The 16,878-nt window shown below is 45.6% G+C and overlaps 1 protein-coding gene across 2 annotated transcripts in view; it reads left to right on the forward strand.

The window, feature by feature from the left end:
- The first annotated feature begins 313 nt into the window (after positions 1 to 313).
- LOC134465732 (tensin-3-like) overlaps positions 314 to 16,878 on the forward strand; it is a 61,364-nt gene continuing 44,799 nt past the window's right edge. For both annotated transcript variants that reach the window (XM_063219559.1, XM_063219560.1), the window contains exons 1-5: positions 314 to 666; positions 12,164 to 12,313; positions 14,029 to 14,079; positions 15,885 to 16,007; positions 16,439 to 16,503. In XM_063219559.1, the coding sequence (XP_063075629.1) occupies positions 12,164 to 12,313; positions 14,029 to 14,079; positions 15,885 to 16,007; positions 16,439 to 16,503 (389 nt within the window). In that variant the 5' untranslated portion in view covers positions 314 to 666. The remainder of the gene's footprint in view (positions 667 to 12,163; positions 12,314 to 14,028; positions 14,080 to 15,884; positions 16,008 to 16,438; positions 16,504 to 16,878) is intronic.

The following is a 16,878-nucleotide window of genomic DNA, read 5'->3' on the forward strand; positions in this document are numbered from 1 at the left end:
AGAGAGAGAGAGAGAGAGAGACAGAGAGACAGAGAGACAGAGGGAGGGAGGGAGGCAGCAGAGAGAGGAAGGAGGGGCAGAGAGGGAGGGCCTAAATGGGAGGACTGTCCCATGCCAGGACTTGTGGCTTGATGGAGCTACTCTCCTCCCTCTCCCTCCCTCTCTCCCTCTCTCTCTCTCCCTCTCTCTCCCTCCCTCTCTCTCTCCCTCTCACTCTGCCCCGACTCTGCTCCCTCCCTCTCCCCCATTACTGAGGAAGTTGTGTTTTGAAGGGGGCTGAGCTTAAGCTTCCCAGAGCTGAGCGTTTTGATTGTAGCACAGCGTGTTAGCAGCTAGGGCAGGCAGGCAGACAGTCAGACAGGCTAGTAGACAGGTCCCGAGACCCCTGGAACTGGAACTCTGCAGCCAGTCCCCTGCTGACACAGTGGTGCCGGTCGGACCCCACGGCAACTTCACTCAGCCCCCTTCGGCCGCATTCCTGCACAAAAGGATGAGTGCTCAGGTCTGCCACGGGCTCCTCTGAAGGGGGGCCACATCAGACTCTTTTTTTTTTTTTTCTTTAGCGGTCCACGCCACTACTGCCAGTTGCCTTGCGCAGGGCTTTAGCAGAGAGGAGAGAAATATCCTAGAATTGCCAGACTCGACTCTTGTGTCCCAGTTTGAAAGGTAAGTCGCAATGGAAGTTCTTTCTTTTTTCTTTCTTTCTTTCTGTTTTTGCTCTCGGGTTCTCCGGGCTGCAGCACTTCAAAGGGGTCCATTGTCGCTTTTCCCTCATAAATTTAAAAGAAACCGTCTGGATGAGTGCAGAGAGAGAGAGAGAGAGAGAGGGAGAGAGAGAGAGAGGGAGAACATGGCTGGCTTGTGAAAGAGAGTGGATAAGTTGCTTTTATAGCTATTCACTGTCTTGTGTGTACCATCAGTGTGTCGGTGTCCATGTGAGTGTGAGAGAGAATGTGTGTATGTGGTGCGTGCTTGTGTGTGTGTGTGTGTGTGTATGAAAGAGAGAGAGAGAGAGAGTGTGTGTGTGTGTGTGTGGGTGTGCAGACTTGAAATGGGGGGATGGTGCCTAAGTAGCCAGGAACCAGTGGGAAAGAGAGCAGTCATTCAAACGTGTGTGTGTGTGTGTGTGTGTGTGTGTGTGTGTGTGTGTGTGTGTGTGTGTGTGTGTGTGTGTGTGTGTGTGTGTGTGTGTGTGTGTATGTGAAAGAGAGGGAGCGTGTGTGTGTGTGTGTGCGTGTGTAAAAGAGAGGGAGAGAGAGTGTGTGTGGTGTGAGTGTTTCTCTATGAGCTTGACTTGTGTGTGTTTCAGCATGAGAAGTCTATGGTTTCCCTGAATGAAGCAGGCAACTCTTCACAGTTATTCACACTCTATTCACTCTCCACACTGCTGGCTCATTCATGGCCAGAGACACTGTGTCTGCTCTCTCTCTCTCTCTCTCTCTCTCTCTCTCTCTCTCTCTCTCTCTCTCTCTCTCTCTCTCTCGCTCTCTCTCTCTCTCTCTCTCTCTCTCTCTCTCTCTCTCTCTCTCTCTCTCTCGTGGCTCCATGGCCTCGGCCTCCACGTTTTCAGCTCAAGTGGAGGTGCACTGTGCACCATTCTAATGTGAAGCTTATGGGGCAGAGGAGAGGAGTGGGGGGGGGGGATCTGTGTCTGAGAGCTGAGTTGAGGACTTTTTGTATCACCATGCCATGCTATTGCTTTGGGATGAAAGATGGAGTGACAGACAGGGAGAGAGAAAGAGAGACAGACGCAGACAGACAAAGACAGGGAGCATGAAAGACAGAGAGAGAGAGAGAGAGAGAGTTATCTTTTCTTTTTTGACACAGCTGCAGTGAAGTGCTCACCTCTGCCCTAAGGGCATGGATTTGCAATGACACGTGTAAGCCTCGTCTTTTCTCTCTCTCTCCTTCCTCTCTGCCTCTTGACCCATGTTCCATCCCAGATCGGTCCCGCCACACTGCTCCCTTTCAGGCGCCATTGGGGGCTAGCCCCCTTGCACGGGTGAGGCATAAATGCAATTTCATTGAGTGCAGTGTTCTGTCTGTGTCACAATGACAATGGGACTTGGAGCTTCTCAGTTGGGCTTCCACTTCTCACTTCCGATCTGTCGTATTGGCTATGCTAAGGCATCCCATTTATCTGCGTCTCGTACCCCCACTCCATCCCTCCACCCCCCCTCTCAAACTAACTCTCTCACTCTCTCAGCTGTAATTAAACTAAAACGCCCTCAGCACCACATGAGTCAGCAGACAGAGAAAGCAGTGACTGCACATTGCACTTTGGTCAGAAATCACTGTCCCGCTGACGCTCGCTGTGGCTTGGGAGGCAGAGGTCCAGTGAAGTCTTGGAAGCCAATGGTTGCATCGCTCTGGTTGGACAATGATGGGAATGTGTCTGTACAACAGGCCAAACTCATCCCGCTCAATGAGATTGACAAGAAATTGACTGATTCTCTGTCTCTGTCTCTGTCTCTGTCTCTCTCTCTCATACACACACACACACACACACACACACACACACACACACACACACACACACACACACACACACACACACACACACACACACACACACACCTCTCATGTTTGTCTATGCTGTTACATAGATGGCCGTTCTGTTGTGAGTCTTCTGAGACGCAATAGCACTGATTAGTTTAAATCTCTGTTGATAGGGACGGGAGTGATCTGTGTTTCTGTATGTGTAAACTGTTTGTTTGGAATGCGGTGTACGATGTGCATATCCATGGTTACTTGCACACTGTGTATAACTGTGCATACTGTGTATTCACTTTGAATATAGCTGATAGAAAATATGAAACATACACTCCAATGTTTTTCTTTGAGCCCGTGATGCTTGAAGTGCCAAAGCACTTTGTCACCAAAGCAACAGGCATCCACCCACCCGGCCAACATGTGCAAGCCATTAACCATGGGGAGCTAGAATAGAGGCGAGAGAGAGAGAGAGAGAGAGAGAGACAGAGAGAGGGAGAGAGAGAGAGAGAGAGAGAGAGAGAGAGAGAGAGAGAGAGAGAGAGACAGAGAGAGAGAGAGGGAGAGAGAGAGGGAGAGAGAGAGGAGAAAAACGTAATCCATTTTGGAACGCATTCTTCTACGACCTTGGGAAAGAAAAGCAGTAATTAGGCACTGCTTTAGGAGGCTGTTTGGCCTATGGACAGGGAAGGGTGGTGTGTGTCGTGCCCATGCGCGCCGTACCTCCTTTTTGGCCCCCCCTAAAAAAATGTCCCATGAAAACAGCAGACAAATACACGTTAAGGTTCCAGAGGGACTAAATAAACAGGCCTGAAATAGCAGCCACCGCCACCCCCCTGCTTTGGTTGATTCCTTCAGATTCCACGGTTTTGTTTATTTCGGCACACTGGTCCTGAACGGGCGTCAAAAAAACCACATCCCAAATCTGAAAAGAGTCCAACAGGAAACAGACAGAACAAACTGTGGCTCCGTTTCTCTGAACGTGCTTCACAGCACAGGCTTTATCTCAGTCTATGTGTGTGTAGCAGCAGCCTCGGAGCCGTGACCACAGCTGGTTGTGTGTCCACTACGAACATATACGTGCACATACAGGGAATTTGCAATCAAACTTCATCATTTGGATCTCAGCGGATACATTCAAACATGTAGAAAAAAGGTCCTCTCTCTCCGCTGTGGTCTAGCACTATATAGGCTATGTGTAATAGGCTGTGTGTTTATCATGTGAACCTCAGTACTTTTGCTGTGACCGGCAGAGGACCAAGCAAAAACAAAGCCATTTCTCGGAGACATCACCTTTGCTCTTTTTCATGATGTTTAAAAGATACTATTCCCGCAGCCAGAGAGAATGGATAAGCTGAACGAAAGTTAACACACGATGGTGTGTATGTGTGTGAAGATTCTCCCTCATCCAGGTCAGATTGTCCAAAGAGTTTTGCTGTAAGCCACTGGACTTCTTCTTAAAGTGAAAAGTGAAAGCCCAACTGGGAAACTCCAACTCCCATTGTCATTGTGACACAGCACTCCACAGCACACAAGTGAACACTGCACACTGCACTCAACGAAATTCCATTAATGCCTGACCCGCGTGCAAGGCGGCGGCCCCCGATGGCGCCCCAAGGGAGCAGTGCGGCGGGACCGTACCATGCTCAGGGTACCTCAGTCATGGAGGAGGATGGGGAAGAGCACTGGTTAATTACTCCCCCCACCAACCATCATAGAGCTCAAAGATGCTGAATCACCTTGGAATGGGGAGTTAGACCAAACCATCTCTACTCTTTGCATAATGATGATGATGTCAATGGTGTCAATACAGACCAAGGGTTGTCAGCCATGATAGGGCAGGGGTGGCTCATTCGGTAGAGAAGTCTGTTTGGCAACCAGAGCGTTTCAGGTTCAAGTCTTGTTCTGTCTGATCCCCATCGATTTGTCCTTGAACAAGATACTTAACCCCAAGTTGCTCCTGGTGGCAGGGTGGTATCGTGCGTGGAAGCCACGTCCCCTAGTATGGGTATGTGAGTGTGAAAGGGTGAATATATAAGGCATAATTGTAACACGCTTTCAGTGCTGGAAGGAGTGGAAAAGCGCTATATAAATGCAGTCCATTTACCATAATGTTCAGCAGTAACAGGCACCAGCACATGGGTACGTGGGCAGTCATGGGTAAGCGATTAGGGCGTCAGACTTGTAACCCAAAGGTTGCCGGTATGACTCCCCCAACCGACCAGGTTGATGGGGGGAGTAATTAACCAGTGCCCTCCCCCATCCTCCTCCATGACTGAGGTACCCTGAGCATGGTACCGTCCCACCGCACTGCTCCCTTGGGGCGCCATTGAGGGCTTCCCCCTTGCACGGGTGAGGCATAAATGCAATTTTGTTGTGTGCAGTGTTCACTTGTATGCAGTGGATTGCTGTTTCACAATGACAATTGGGCTTTCACTTCACATTGGCTGTACAATCACAGCGCTCCTCCGTCCACAAAATACCAACCAACCAAAGAGTCCAATACGTACCCATTACTGTAAGCTGCATGCAGCTCTTGCTCCTCTCCTCTCGAGACCTGTGAACATTCCATCCTGATGGCAACCTTGTGGGCAGACCGGCCTAATCGGTGTGTTTATGGCACTGCCGGTGTCGTTCCGGGTGGAAGGCTCCTCGCAGGTCAGGGGCCCGTAAATCTGCTTGGGTTGTGTGCTGCACAGGGCGCATTGCAATGGCATGCCGTCTGTGGCTGGATTTTACATTACAATATTCACTGCAGAAAGGCTGCACAGGCTCACATCACACGAGAAGCAGTCCAATGGTTGTTATTATTACTGTGGCTCCTTGAGTCATCTTTTTGATTGGCTATAAATAGTGAATCTTGAGAAATTTGATTTCTGTGAATATTGAGCTTTCTGCCATGTGTTTATGTGTGCGTGCGCGCCATGATGCATGTGTGTGTGTGTGTGTGTGTGTGTGTGTGTGTGTGTGTGTGTGTGTGTGTGTGTGTGTGTGTGTGTGTGTGTGTGTGTGTGTGTGTGTGTGTGTGTGTCATGTGCATGCATCATGTGTGTGTATGCACCGTGTGTGTCATTCCACCGTGTGTGTGTGTGTGTGTGTGGCTTCCTGTTGAGGTTGACCACAGATATAGAATCTTGGGACACTGCTGGAACAAGGGCCGCATCTCAAGAATCTCCTCTATTTGTTATGTTTCTAACAGGAATGAAAAGAAAATGCCCCCCTTTCCCGTCTCATGTTCCTCAATATGTTCTCTAATATGACCACCGTTTATACGGCCTAATGCCAAAATGGACCATGCTGACACTTAACCAAGGCCAAGAAGCAGAGGCCGCCAGTCAAAATACATGTGCACTCCCAAACCTTGTAGACGTGATTTATATCAAGGGGGAAAGAGTCGAGAGGAGGTTGATTTACTTTGGCTGAGTTTGGCAGCATGCACACGTGTTTGTAGAAGTTCACACAGTAGGGGGTGCAAACAAAGGTCCATATTTAAAAGAAACATTGAACGATTACAACCATAACACACACCATACATTACATTACATTACATTATATTATATCACATTAAATTACATTAGGTTCTCAGAATAACACTGAAAACAATGTTAAATAGATCCTATTGATATTTTGTTTCTGTGTAGTGTTATTCAAAATCCTACGTGTTACGTGGCATTCAAATAGGCATCAAATAGCCCGTGTTGGAACAACAACTGTGGGGATATTTGTGTTCTACTGCCAGAGCATAGAAGCTAAGAGGGGATCATTGGCAGCCTCTCCCTCTCGAGAAAAAGTCAATATGAAGAGTTCAGATGCAAAACCCCCTAAGTGCCATTTCAAAAAATAATCTTAAATCATTTTTATTTAATACAAAGCTATCAAAATTGCATATTTGTTTTATTTTATTTATGTTATATAACTATTTATATGTATTATCAAGTACATGAATGTAAACCAAACCAACAACGGGGTTCTCTAAAAATATAAAAGTGCAGGTCTTCAGAAATGGAGTTAGGGGGTTTTGCATCTGAACTCTTCAAATATTGTTTCACTCCCATGTCAGCCAATCTCATTTCAGCAGCCCTGAAAAGGCCCCTCATGTTTTCAAGCATTCCATGGTCCGTTTTCCCCTTTTTCTTCGAAGTAACAAATGAGTCTTCTCCTGCTGTTGATCTGATTTGAAAAGTGTTTTGCAAGGGTTTCGACCTTGTGGAAAAATAAAACTCGGGATTCCTTCCAAAGGGAGTTTTATTTAGCTGACATAAAATGTTTGTGGCTTCATTATGGCTGCATTGTGTCAAAGAAAACCAACATCAAACCAACATTTTTGAACCTAATGTAACAACTCCAAAAAATGCTAGTGGTGGGTCCACTTGCGTCATTCCATCTGGTTTAAACCGAATGTGGAGGTGCAGGTAACTTGGCATCACGCCTTGGGTCTGAAATCATATTTATGGCCCTGGAGGGACGTGCCTTCAGGTTCAGTCTTACAGAGTGGAAAGTTAGGTGGGCCACTTTTCCCCCCTGCAGACGTATGGTTTGTTCTTTAAGGGGGATGAAATTAAGAGTCAGGGTCTAGTCAGGGAACCCTTGTGACCCAGTCACTGTACACACACACACACACACACACACACACACACGCACACACACACACACACTCACACACACACACACACACACACACACACACACACACACACACACACACACACACACACACACACACACACACACACACAGGGGTGCAACAATTCTTGCTCATTCTGACAGCATTACATGTGTCTCACTAGATAGCCTCCAGGTAAACGTGTCAGCTTTTCCATTGTGGTATGCTATTCATTCAGATAGATCACCATCACCCCAGTGCCATATATACTCTTAATTACATACGTTTTCAAAGTGAGTCTGTCTGGCTGTGAGTATGACTTTCCCCAGCCATGACATGCTATTTCTGTCTTACATCTCTGTGAGTAATTCATTCATCCGCTACATCTGACATCTGGTTCCTGACAGCTGAGGCCCCAACCAGGTTGCTAGCCTAGCTAGCAATATACCTATGCCTGTTGTTGTTGTTGTTGTTGTTGTTGCATAGTGTTTCTCAACGGGGGCTCTACAGCCCCGTAGAGGGCATAAGGGCGTTGAGAAAGAGACAGCTGAGAGAGGGCGATGCTTGGTTTCCATTGGGGAGCATCCATTTATTGGGAAATGTTTATTTCTTTTAAATCTTTCTTAGGGGCATTTTCGGCTTTATTTCGATAGGACAATATGAGAGGCGACAGGAAGTGAGTGGGGGAGAGAGATTTGGGGAGGATCTGCAAATGCCCTGGGCCGGAATCAAACCCGGGTCGACCGGCGTAGTCACTCAGTGCCCCACCGTTAGGCCACGGCGGGGCCATCCATTTTTTTTTAATACTAAGGGCAGCGTTGGGAGGCTTATGATGAGGTCCAGGGGATGTTAATTCAAAAAAGGTTGAGAATCACTGTTCTAGCACAACAACAGCGTCTGGACTGCTGGGGTGGAGTCCCAGCTCAGGCAAGGGACTATGGGTAAAAGGCTGATTCAGGCCCGTGGCAGGCCAGCCGGTCATTTAGGGGCAGGTAAGGGGTGTTGCCTGGCCCTGGATAGCCGTGAGCCTTGTGGCAGCATCGGCCTGCTGTGCTGTCCCATCAGACAGTGCAGCACAACACACACACACAGCAGACCAGGGGTGCATTTCTCGGAAGCGTAGTTGTTAGCAGTTGCCAACTTGGGCAGTTGACAATGGGTAATTGCATTGCAACCAACAAAGCAGCTACCGTCGTTAGCAACTACCATCGTTAGCAACTACCATCGTTAGCAGCTACCGTCGTTAGCAACTACGCTTTCGAGAAATGCACCCCAGAGCAGAGCAAAGCAAAGCAAAAGCACGCCCGCAGGGCACGGAGAAGCCGGGGAGCGGAGGTGGATGCAGAGCAGACACACCTTAATCCCAGGCATCTGCTCTGCACTGGCTGACTTGTTCATGCATGTCTCTCTCCTCCAACCCTTCTCTAACCTCCCCTTCACTTCACTTCTCTTACTTAATGGCTGCTCTGTAGGGCTATGTTTCTCTTTCTCAGTTGCGTTGTGTTGTGTGCTGTGTTGCGTTGCGTTGCGTTGCGTTGTGTTGTGTTGTGTTGTGTTGTGTTGTGTTGTGTTGTGTTGTGTTGTGTTGTGTTGTTGTTCTGTGCTGTGCTGTGCTGTGCTGTGCTGTGCTGTGCTGTGCTGTGCTGTGCTGTGTTGTGTTGTGTTGTGTTGTGATGTGTTTTGCTGTGTTTAGGTCTGTCAGGTTGTGACGCGCACATGCGCACACGTGTGTGTGTGTGTGTGTGTGTGTGTATGAGAGAGAGAGAGAGAGAGACAGAGAGAGAGAGAGAGAGAGAGACAGAGAGAGAGAGAGAGAGAGAGAGAGAGAGAGAGGGAGAGAGAGAGAGAGCATGTGTGTCAGCGTGTTTGTATCTGGGCTGAGAGGCTTTGCACAACCATGGGGCTTTTGGCAGCAACGGTGCCAAACCCTATAACAAAGGTGCTGAGGCGAAATGAAAGGTTTGGCGATGCTCTGAAGTGTAAGCAGGCGGGCTGGCCCACAGCATTTCAATGAGTGAAGAGCTAGTAAGTGAATTGCTGTGTATAAGAGGTGACATACACAGGATACGCAACAGTTTGAGTAATGTTTCAGGCCAACAACAATATGTTGTTTGGACACTTTAACGCTTTCATCAAGGTAGCTTGTAACAGCAGCAGACAACATTGTGTTCAAACATTCCGTCAGAAAATTGGGAGATCTTCATGTTGTTTGTCTGGTCAGATTACTTGAAAAGTTCCCCTGTATCATTACCCTTGAGAGGGAAGAAAGCTTGAGATGTGTGGTAAAGTCAAAGAAAACGTGGAAGGATCTTTGCTCCATTTTGGTACAATGGGTTCTTTTGTGCACCTTGTGTCAAAGGAGAGGTGCCAAATGAAAGGCAAACTTAAAGGCGTATGCCACTATTTTGGGGCTTATTACAGTTAAAATCGTTGGGCAGGGTTTATAAAGGTGGTAAAGTGTCTTATTTTTCATGTTAAGCGTTGTCTTGCTTTAAGACAAGTTAAAAGAGGGAATATGTCGCTAAGCTAGTGAAAGTCAATGTATCCGTGTAGCATGCTACAATGCTACACGGATACATTGACTTTCACTAGCTTAGCGACATATTCCCTCTTTTAACTTGTCTTAAAGCAAGACAACGCTTAACATGAAAAATAAGACACTTTACCACCTTTATAAACCCCAGCCAACGATTTTAACTGTAATAAGCCCCAAAATAGTGGCATACCCCTTTAAATGGAAGAGGGCCAACATAGTCGACTTACAACTTTAACTTTCTGCCAAATCTCTTTTAAGTGTTCCCTAATGTTTCTGTTGCCTCCTTGGTAGAAATGAAGCCTTCAGTAAAATAACACATCTGCTGAACAGCTAAGCAGACATGACATGCCTTTGTGGTCCGTCTGTGAGGTATGGTGTTGTTGAAAGGGCAGACTCCATCCAGACATACCAGCATCCTTTTAGACTTGCTCTCACCCTCTCATGCAGTGACTAATCTGACACCCTCCGTTCCTCTCGGAAAACGCCGCCTTTAAACGTTTGACAGCTGTCTTCATCAATTCCCCATTAACCCATTCCTTTTCCTTTCTGTCTTCCCTCGACTCTGTACCCCCTCCCCTAACTCCAGCCCAACCCACTCAACCTCTAGTGACCATGGAGCCTGGCTGGCCTCCCCCTCACCCCACCACTAACACACCGCTGTGAGAACCCCCCCCTCCCCAGCACACACACACACACAGCCCCTACCCTACCCTGTTTTTCACGTTCCCCCAGGCGATGACCCCTCTCTCACTGCGCCCTTTCATTCCGCTCCGAGGGGTCGTTTAGGTGCCGCATCCGTGCAGCCCCCCATGCTCCTTTTACGGCCCGCCTTGAGGCCCTACACTCCACCGTCCGCCACATGGCTACAGTCAGCACCCGGCCGGCCCAGAGTCGTCACTTCACTACTGACTTCATTAATTGCCCTGCTCACCACAGAGCCATGCATAGGGCTAATTACAACAACAAACAGGTCTGTCTGCGGTGAGAGAGAGGGAAGGAAGGGAGGTAAAGATGAAGGTAGAGAGAGAGAGAGTGAGAGAGAAAGAGGAAGAGAAAAAGGGAGAGAGAGCAGAGAAGTGATTACATGTAGAGAATTTCACTGCTTGAGGACTTAGATGTTCTAAAACAAAAATAGCATGGAAAGGAAACGGGGAGTAGAATGGCCGATGGTTCGGCCGGCGAGGGGTAATGATTAAAGCTTTCAAGCAACGGCTGCTGCTTTGCTGTTACACATTTCCGATGTTAACTCCATCATCATCGCCAGTAATAACTCTGAGTTGACCCAGTAGTTCACATTCTGGAACACCAATAGATTATATACCGGTATACTGTTCTTTTCTGAGTAGTTAAAGAATAATGTATATTATTAGAGAAATATACTGTTAGCAGTGTTAAAGTAAAAAGATGAAACCTTGTCTTCACAGAAATACGACAAGAGTTATTTTAGTCTGGAGAAACACACATGAAGAAAAATCTGGACTTGTAAAAAGAAAACACACACACACACACACACACACACACACACACACACACACACACACACACACACACACACACACATGCACACACTGTTTAGAGACATCAAAGTTCCCTACGCTTCTAAATTAGTCATTCAACCTTGGGCTTGATTCACTGGAGGCTTTAAACTACTGCTTAGACCAAACAAAGGGGGAAACTCCCCTCCCACATCCCTGAATAAAAGAATCCCAGTGGCAGATGTGGAGATGGATGGCGGGGTGTTTCTGACACCCCTTTCCCCTCAGCCTTTCCCATCATACCCAGCACTTCCTTTACCTTTACTACGTTATCCATCTCCTTGACACCAGATAGATTGCTTCCCCAAAGAATGATGGATTTTTTTCATTGTTGTTTTGTTCTGGATAAGTGAAGGGATTTTAATAAGTATGCCATAAACGCTACATGTTATAAACATGTTACATGCAATAGCAAAACTCTCTTCCCCATTTCTATATCCAACATTTCTTCTTGGCAGTGTGGCACATACATAGCTGCCTCTCTCTGTTTGAAGGACAATCTTGAAGCCTATATGCTTTATTGGCGATTGTTGATCACAGGATGACCCCTGGGCCTCACACAGGAAGTCCAGAGGCACGAGACGACACACAGGCAGGCCCCACGGTCAGGAGTGCATGTTGATCACCACAGAAATGTCCACAGAATGTCTCAAAGAGGAAGCACATACCCAACTTGTTGTCTTTCACGAGAACAGCAGCTGAACAAAAATTCCAGACAGCTGAATATTTTGAGGACTTTGAGGTCTAGACAGCATTAAGCCAAAATACAGTACAGGCTCATAACAGTTACCTGATTCAAAATGGCATCTATTTAAACCCTGTTTTCGGACATCCCCTGCTCTATTATGGTACTGTGTGTTGTATTTACAGATCCGAAACTCCATCCGCATTGTAAGGAAGTGTGCAAGTGTGGCTGGTTACAACAATCAGCTACGTCATGCTATTGAAAAGTTAGCATCAGCCAGAGCCTAATCTCATTTTAATACTTTGTCTCCACAGATGGATGAGGGATATGAACTTGATCTGACCTATGTGACAGAGCGCATCATCGCAGTGTCCTTCCCCCGAGGATGCACAGAGGAAACCTACCTTCACAACCTGAAGGATGTCACGCGCATGCTGAAGTCCAAACATGCTGACAACTACATGGTGGGTCCACTGAGCCAACTTTCTTTAGGGAGGGCTAAAACCATGCACTGGAGTTAAGTAGGTTGGGATTAGTTAAAGGTACACTGTGCAGGAAATGGTCAAAAAAGGTACTGCAACTATGCTGTTCATTGAAACTGGGTTGCCTATTGCCACATTTCATCTTTACATGAAAGTTTACTTAGTAATAAACACATATTTTCTAGTATGGTCCAATTACAGTCATTTTTGCAGCTAAAAATGGCTATTTTTGGAAATTCAAAATGGCGGAGCATGGAGAAGATCCCCCTTTTCATGTATGAAAAGTGCAATTTTACCAGTCATCATGAATACTTAGAATTTGATGGTGGTGGTAAGTATTCATGAAAAAGGTAAAATTAGTGAATGGACAACATGAATTCTGGAAATAAACAACTACAAATCTCACACAGTGTCCCTTTAAATTATATTGCAGGATGTCAATCCTCTCAATGCTGATGCTGGATTGCCAAGATGTATAGCCTAACCGCTGTGTGTGGAGATGGGATGCATAGTCATGGTTTTTGTACACGTTGCTATGCAGCATGAAATACACTAAACTAACAAATACACTGTAGGTTATGTAAGACAAATGCTACATTGAAATGCTGTACATATAAAAGTATGGTATGCGTACAAGATGCCACAGCTAGCAAAACTACGAAGGTAGCGTCATGTTGATGATAGCAGATGGTTTAGTACAAGGGTGTTGTGCATTTTAATTGGGGAGGGTGGGCATACAGCCAATTTGATCTCTAGGGCTGGACCAATAACACAATTACACAATTTTCCAAATGTCTGCTTCATGACAGAATCACATGCTAGTGCTAATGATCTGAAGGTGGATGTCAGCAGGTAGGTCAGGAGCATAAATGGCGAGCAAAAAAGTGGGTAGGCCGTATTGTTTTCAAGTATTGAAAGCCTGATGTCTTAGACACCTGCAGCAACTGTGTAGAGATATACTAGGCTAGAGATATACATCTTTTATTTGAAGTCATTTTTCTTCTCTACAAGTCTGGGGCTGGAATAAACCATTCTGGTGGATGGAATCCGGGCCCTGGCCCTTGTGTTTGACACCCCTGGTTTAGTCCATATGAAAAGCTTAAGCACCATTATGTCAGCAGGTCTGCTGGCCTTGTGGATGTCTGGGTTGAGAGTGTTTGCCTCTCCACAGTGCAATATTTCACATCCTTCTGTGGAAAAGAGCTGAGACAGACTCCGAGATGGACATATTTTCATGCATTCAGTTTCTGAATGCAGCAAGAAAGGAATATATTGAACAGCATGACTGATTAACAACAGGTCAAGAGGCATAGTGTTGCGTAAGAAGGCATTGAAGCTCAGCCAGGCTGGTTATTAACATCATTGTTATGGAGGAAACATAAAGATCAGAAGATATCTCTTACCTTGCTCGTGAGGTTTTGCACGCACACACGATATGCCAGTGTGCAAACACTGCTTTCAAGCAAACAATACTGTCCTGATATTTCAAACATTAGTAAAGCACAGCATTATATTCTGCTTCAAGTTATCAAGCTTCACCCGATTACCGACAAAGATAATCCTCCTGCCATATAATTTGTAATGGTCTAACCTAGTAAATATATATAGAATAATAACATCTTGCCTTGTAGGACTGTTAATGCTAAGGAATCAATTTCTACTGTCAACTAATATGTTTGTTTGTGTCCTCCATCTAGGTAATTAACCTGTCAGAGAAGAGACATGACCTTTCGAAGATGAATCCCAAGGTACTGAAACACAGTAACTCCACTTGACCACAATAATGACCTTGATGGTAAAAAAAAAACCTCAAAAGGATGGTTTCATCTTCACTGTATTTTGTCAGAATCTACTGTGGAAATTTCCATACCAATGAAAGCGTAGTTTCAGTTTCTCTGTTTTGCGTTTGGTTGCCTGATCACACCCTCCCAGCAAACGTATTGTGTTCAGTGTGGTCTGGACAAGCCTTGGTGGGGATTGGTTTAGGTTGTGGGTGTTCCTTCCTTGTGAGCAGAGAGCACAATTACACTTAAAAAGGGTTTGGATGAACTTATACAGTATATGGTGTTGTTAAGGTGAAAACTCATTAACATGTTAATCTGACTTTATTACATGGTAGCCTTGTAGGCCTATATTTTTCCTTGACAAATGTTGACACCTTAGAGCTCTGCATAGTTTCAGGGACATCCCAATGCTCCACAGCATAATATCCCAGGGCCATTTGGTGTTTTGTATTTACAGTCGCAGGATAAATATAGCATTGTATCCTCTGTGATCCTAGCTCTTATCGAATATGATGTATTAAAGATCTAAGATAGTTGGGGTTCCTGCTCAGGGTTGTGATTGTAAATAGGGTATTACTATTAGGACTTCAGAGATCCAGGTCAAGGTTATGGATCCAGTGTTTTGTACATTCGTGTTAGGTTTAGGTATTGCACAATTATGTAAGAGAGGAGTTAGTGAGGAAGACATTACATGGCGTGGAGAGCTAGGACCTGCAGAGCACATGTATGCTCCCTGTACAGCAAGGGTGGGGAGCTGTTTTCATTCAAGGGTCACTTTAAATTTTATAAAGTCCTCCCGTACTATGAACACAAACTAGGATTTCTCTCCCTGCACTTTATTAAGCCTATATTGGAGGTAGCCACCTTTACAACAGACCCCACATTCACAAGTTCCCCTGAATGTAACTTATTTGTGTTGCAAATGTAGTTTTTTAAATTCCATTACAAAACATGTCATATTTCATGTGAAACTGCATAACATTAAAATTATATCAGGGGCCATATTAGACGGCCCCAAGGGCCGTAAACGGTCCTCTAGACATAGGCTCCCCAGCCCTGCTGTACAGCCATGCACCACAAAGCTTGTGCATTGATTGGGTTTATCAGTGCAGTGTTCGACTTTGGAAAACGTGTTACGTTCATGAGACATGGATTGGACTAATTGGACTAATCATGCAGTGTTGAAAACAAGACATATGGAATGCTATCTATTAACTGTGCTTTACATCCAACAACAGTCCATTCTTAACAATTTGCGGTACTTGCCCGAATACCATGCTTAACAAGATCAAAATTAGCCCAGAACCTCTGTGGGAAGCAGACAAAACTGATTCTTCCATTTGGAAGGTCCAGACATCATAAATCCATCACAGATCTGTGGTGATGACCTGGCTTAAAAGAGTTTGGGGGCTGTGGGGTTATTGGTCCCTGGGGAGGTGAGGTGAGCATGGCCGTAACTACTGAGGACACAGAGGTCATGTCCTCTGTATTTTTTTTCAGTAATGTAAAATTTATCTATGATGAAAATTGGGTATATGATCAACAATGATAAATTCAGTCTGTATACGCCACCACAATTTATCCTCAAGGCAGTGATTAATGAAAAGTAACTTAAGAGTTTGACTGACGTGTTTGAAGCATTCTAAATGTACAGTATGCAGTACACAGTATTTTACCTCGGTATTTGAAAATGTCTGCTTACGGCCCTGGAGGTGAGGTCTTCTTCATGCCCCCCTGTCCCTTGTGTGACATGTTGCCCTTTCCACCAGACGCTGGACACGGGCTGGCCAGACCTGCATGCCCCTCCCCTGGATAAGATATGCACCATCTGCAAGGCCATGGAGAGTTGGCTCCATGCTGACCCGCTTCACGTGGTCGTTATCCACTGCAGGGTAGGTGTCTGTGTCCGTTGGCACGCCCAGTGCCTGCTTGTTTGCTTTCCTGTCTTAGATTTGCAGTTTGTCACTAGCTGTTAGAATATATTGACATCCATTGTGTGTGTGTTTTTTATCTTCTTCCTCTAAATAATAAAACTACTCATGATGGGTACAAGAAGTTGTTGGCATTTTGCCACGTCGGGCAATCTCATAGATAGTCTACATTCCAAAAGGGTTTTCAACAGCCAAACGGAATTGGGTACATTTTAAAAAGTCACTCTACATGATAATGGTTAACACAGTTCAAACATACAGTGTTTGACTCTCTCTCTCTCTCTCTCTCTCTCTCTCTCTCTCTCTCTCTCTCTCTCTCTCTCTCTCTCTCTCGCTCTCTCTCGCTCTCTCTCGCTCTCTCTCGCTGTCTTTTGCTCTCTCTCTCTTCACAGGGGGGCAAAGGGAGGATTGGTGTAGTCATCTCCTCATTTGTCCATTTCACAGACATCTCAGCAAGGTAACAACTTCCTTCCTCTTTTATGCACACGCGCACACAAGCACACACACGCACACGCATATGCACACATACATTATAAACTGTATGCATATAGACTACATTACTAACAGTAATGTAGTCTATATCTTTGTGAATAGTTACCCATAGTACGCCTACTGCTGAAAGAAAATGTAGCCTATTTAGATACGTCATTAACCCTTAAAGGGACACTGTGCAGGAAATGGTCAAAAAAGGTACTGCAACTATGCTGCTCATTGAAACTGGGCTGTATATTGCCAAATTAGATCTTTTCATGAACGTTTAGTAGGTAATAAACTAATATTTTCTAGTATGGTCATTTTTGCAGCTAAAAAGGCTATTTCTGGAAATTCAAAA

This window comes from Engraulis encrasicolus, chromosome 16 (genome assembly GCF_034702125.1).
Source record: "Engraulis encrasicolus isolate BLACKSEA-1 chromosome 16, IST_EnEncr_1.0, whole genome shotgun sequence".
Classification (NCBI taxonomy): domain Eukaryota; kingdom Metazoa; phylum Chordata; class Actinopteri; order Clupeiformes; family Engraulidae; genus Engraulis; species Engraulis encrasicolus.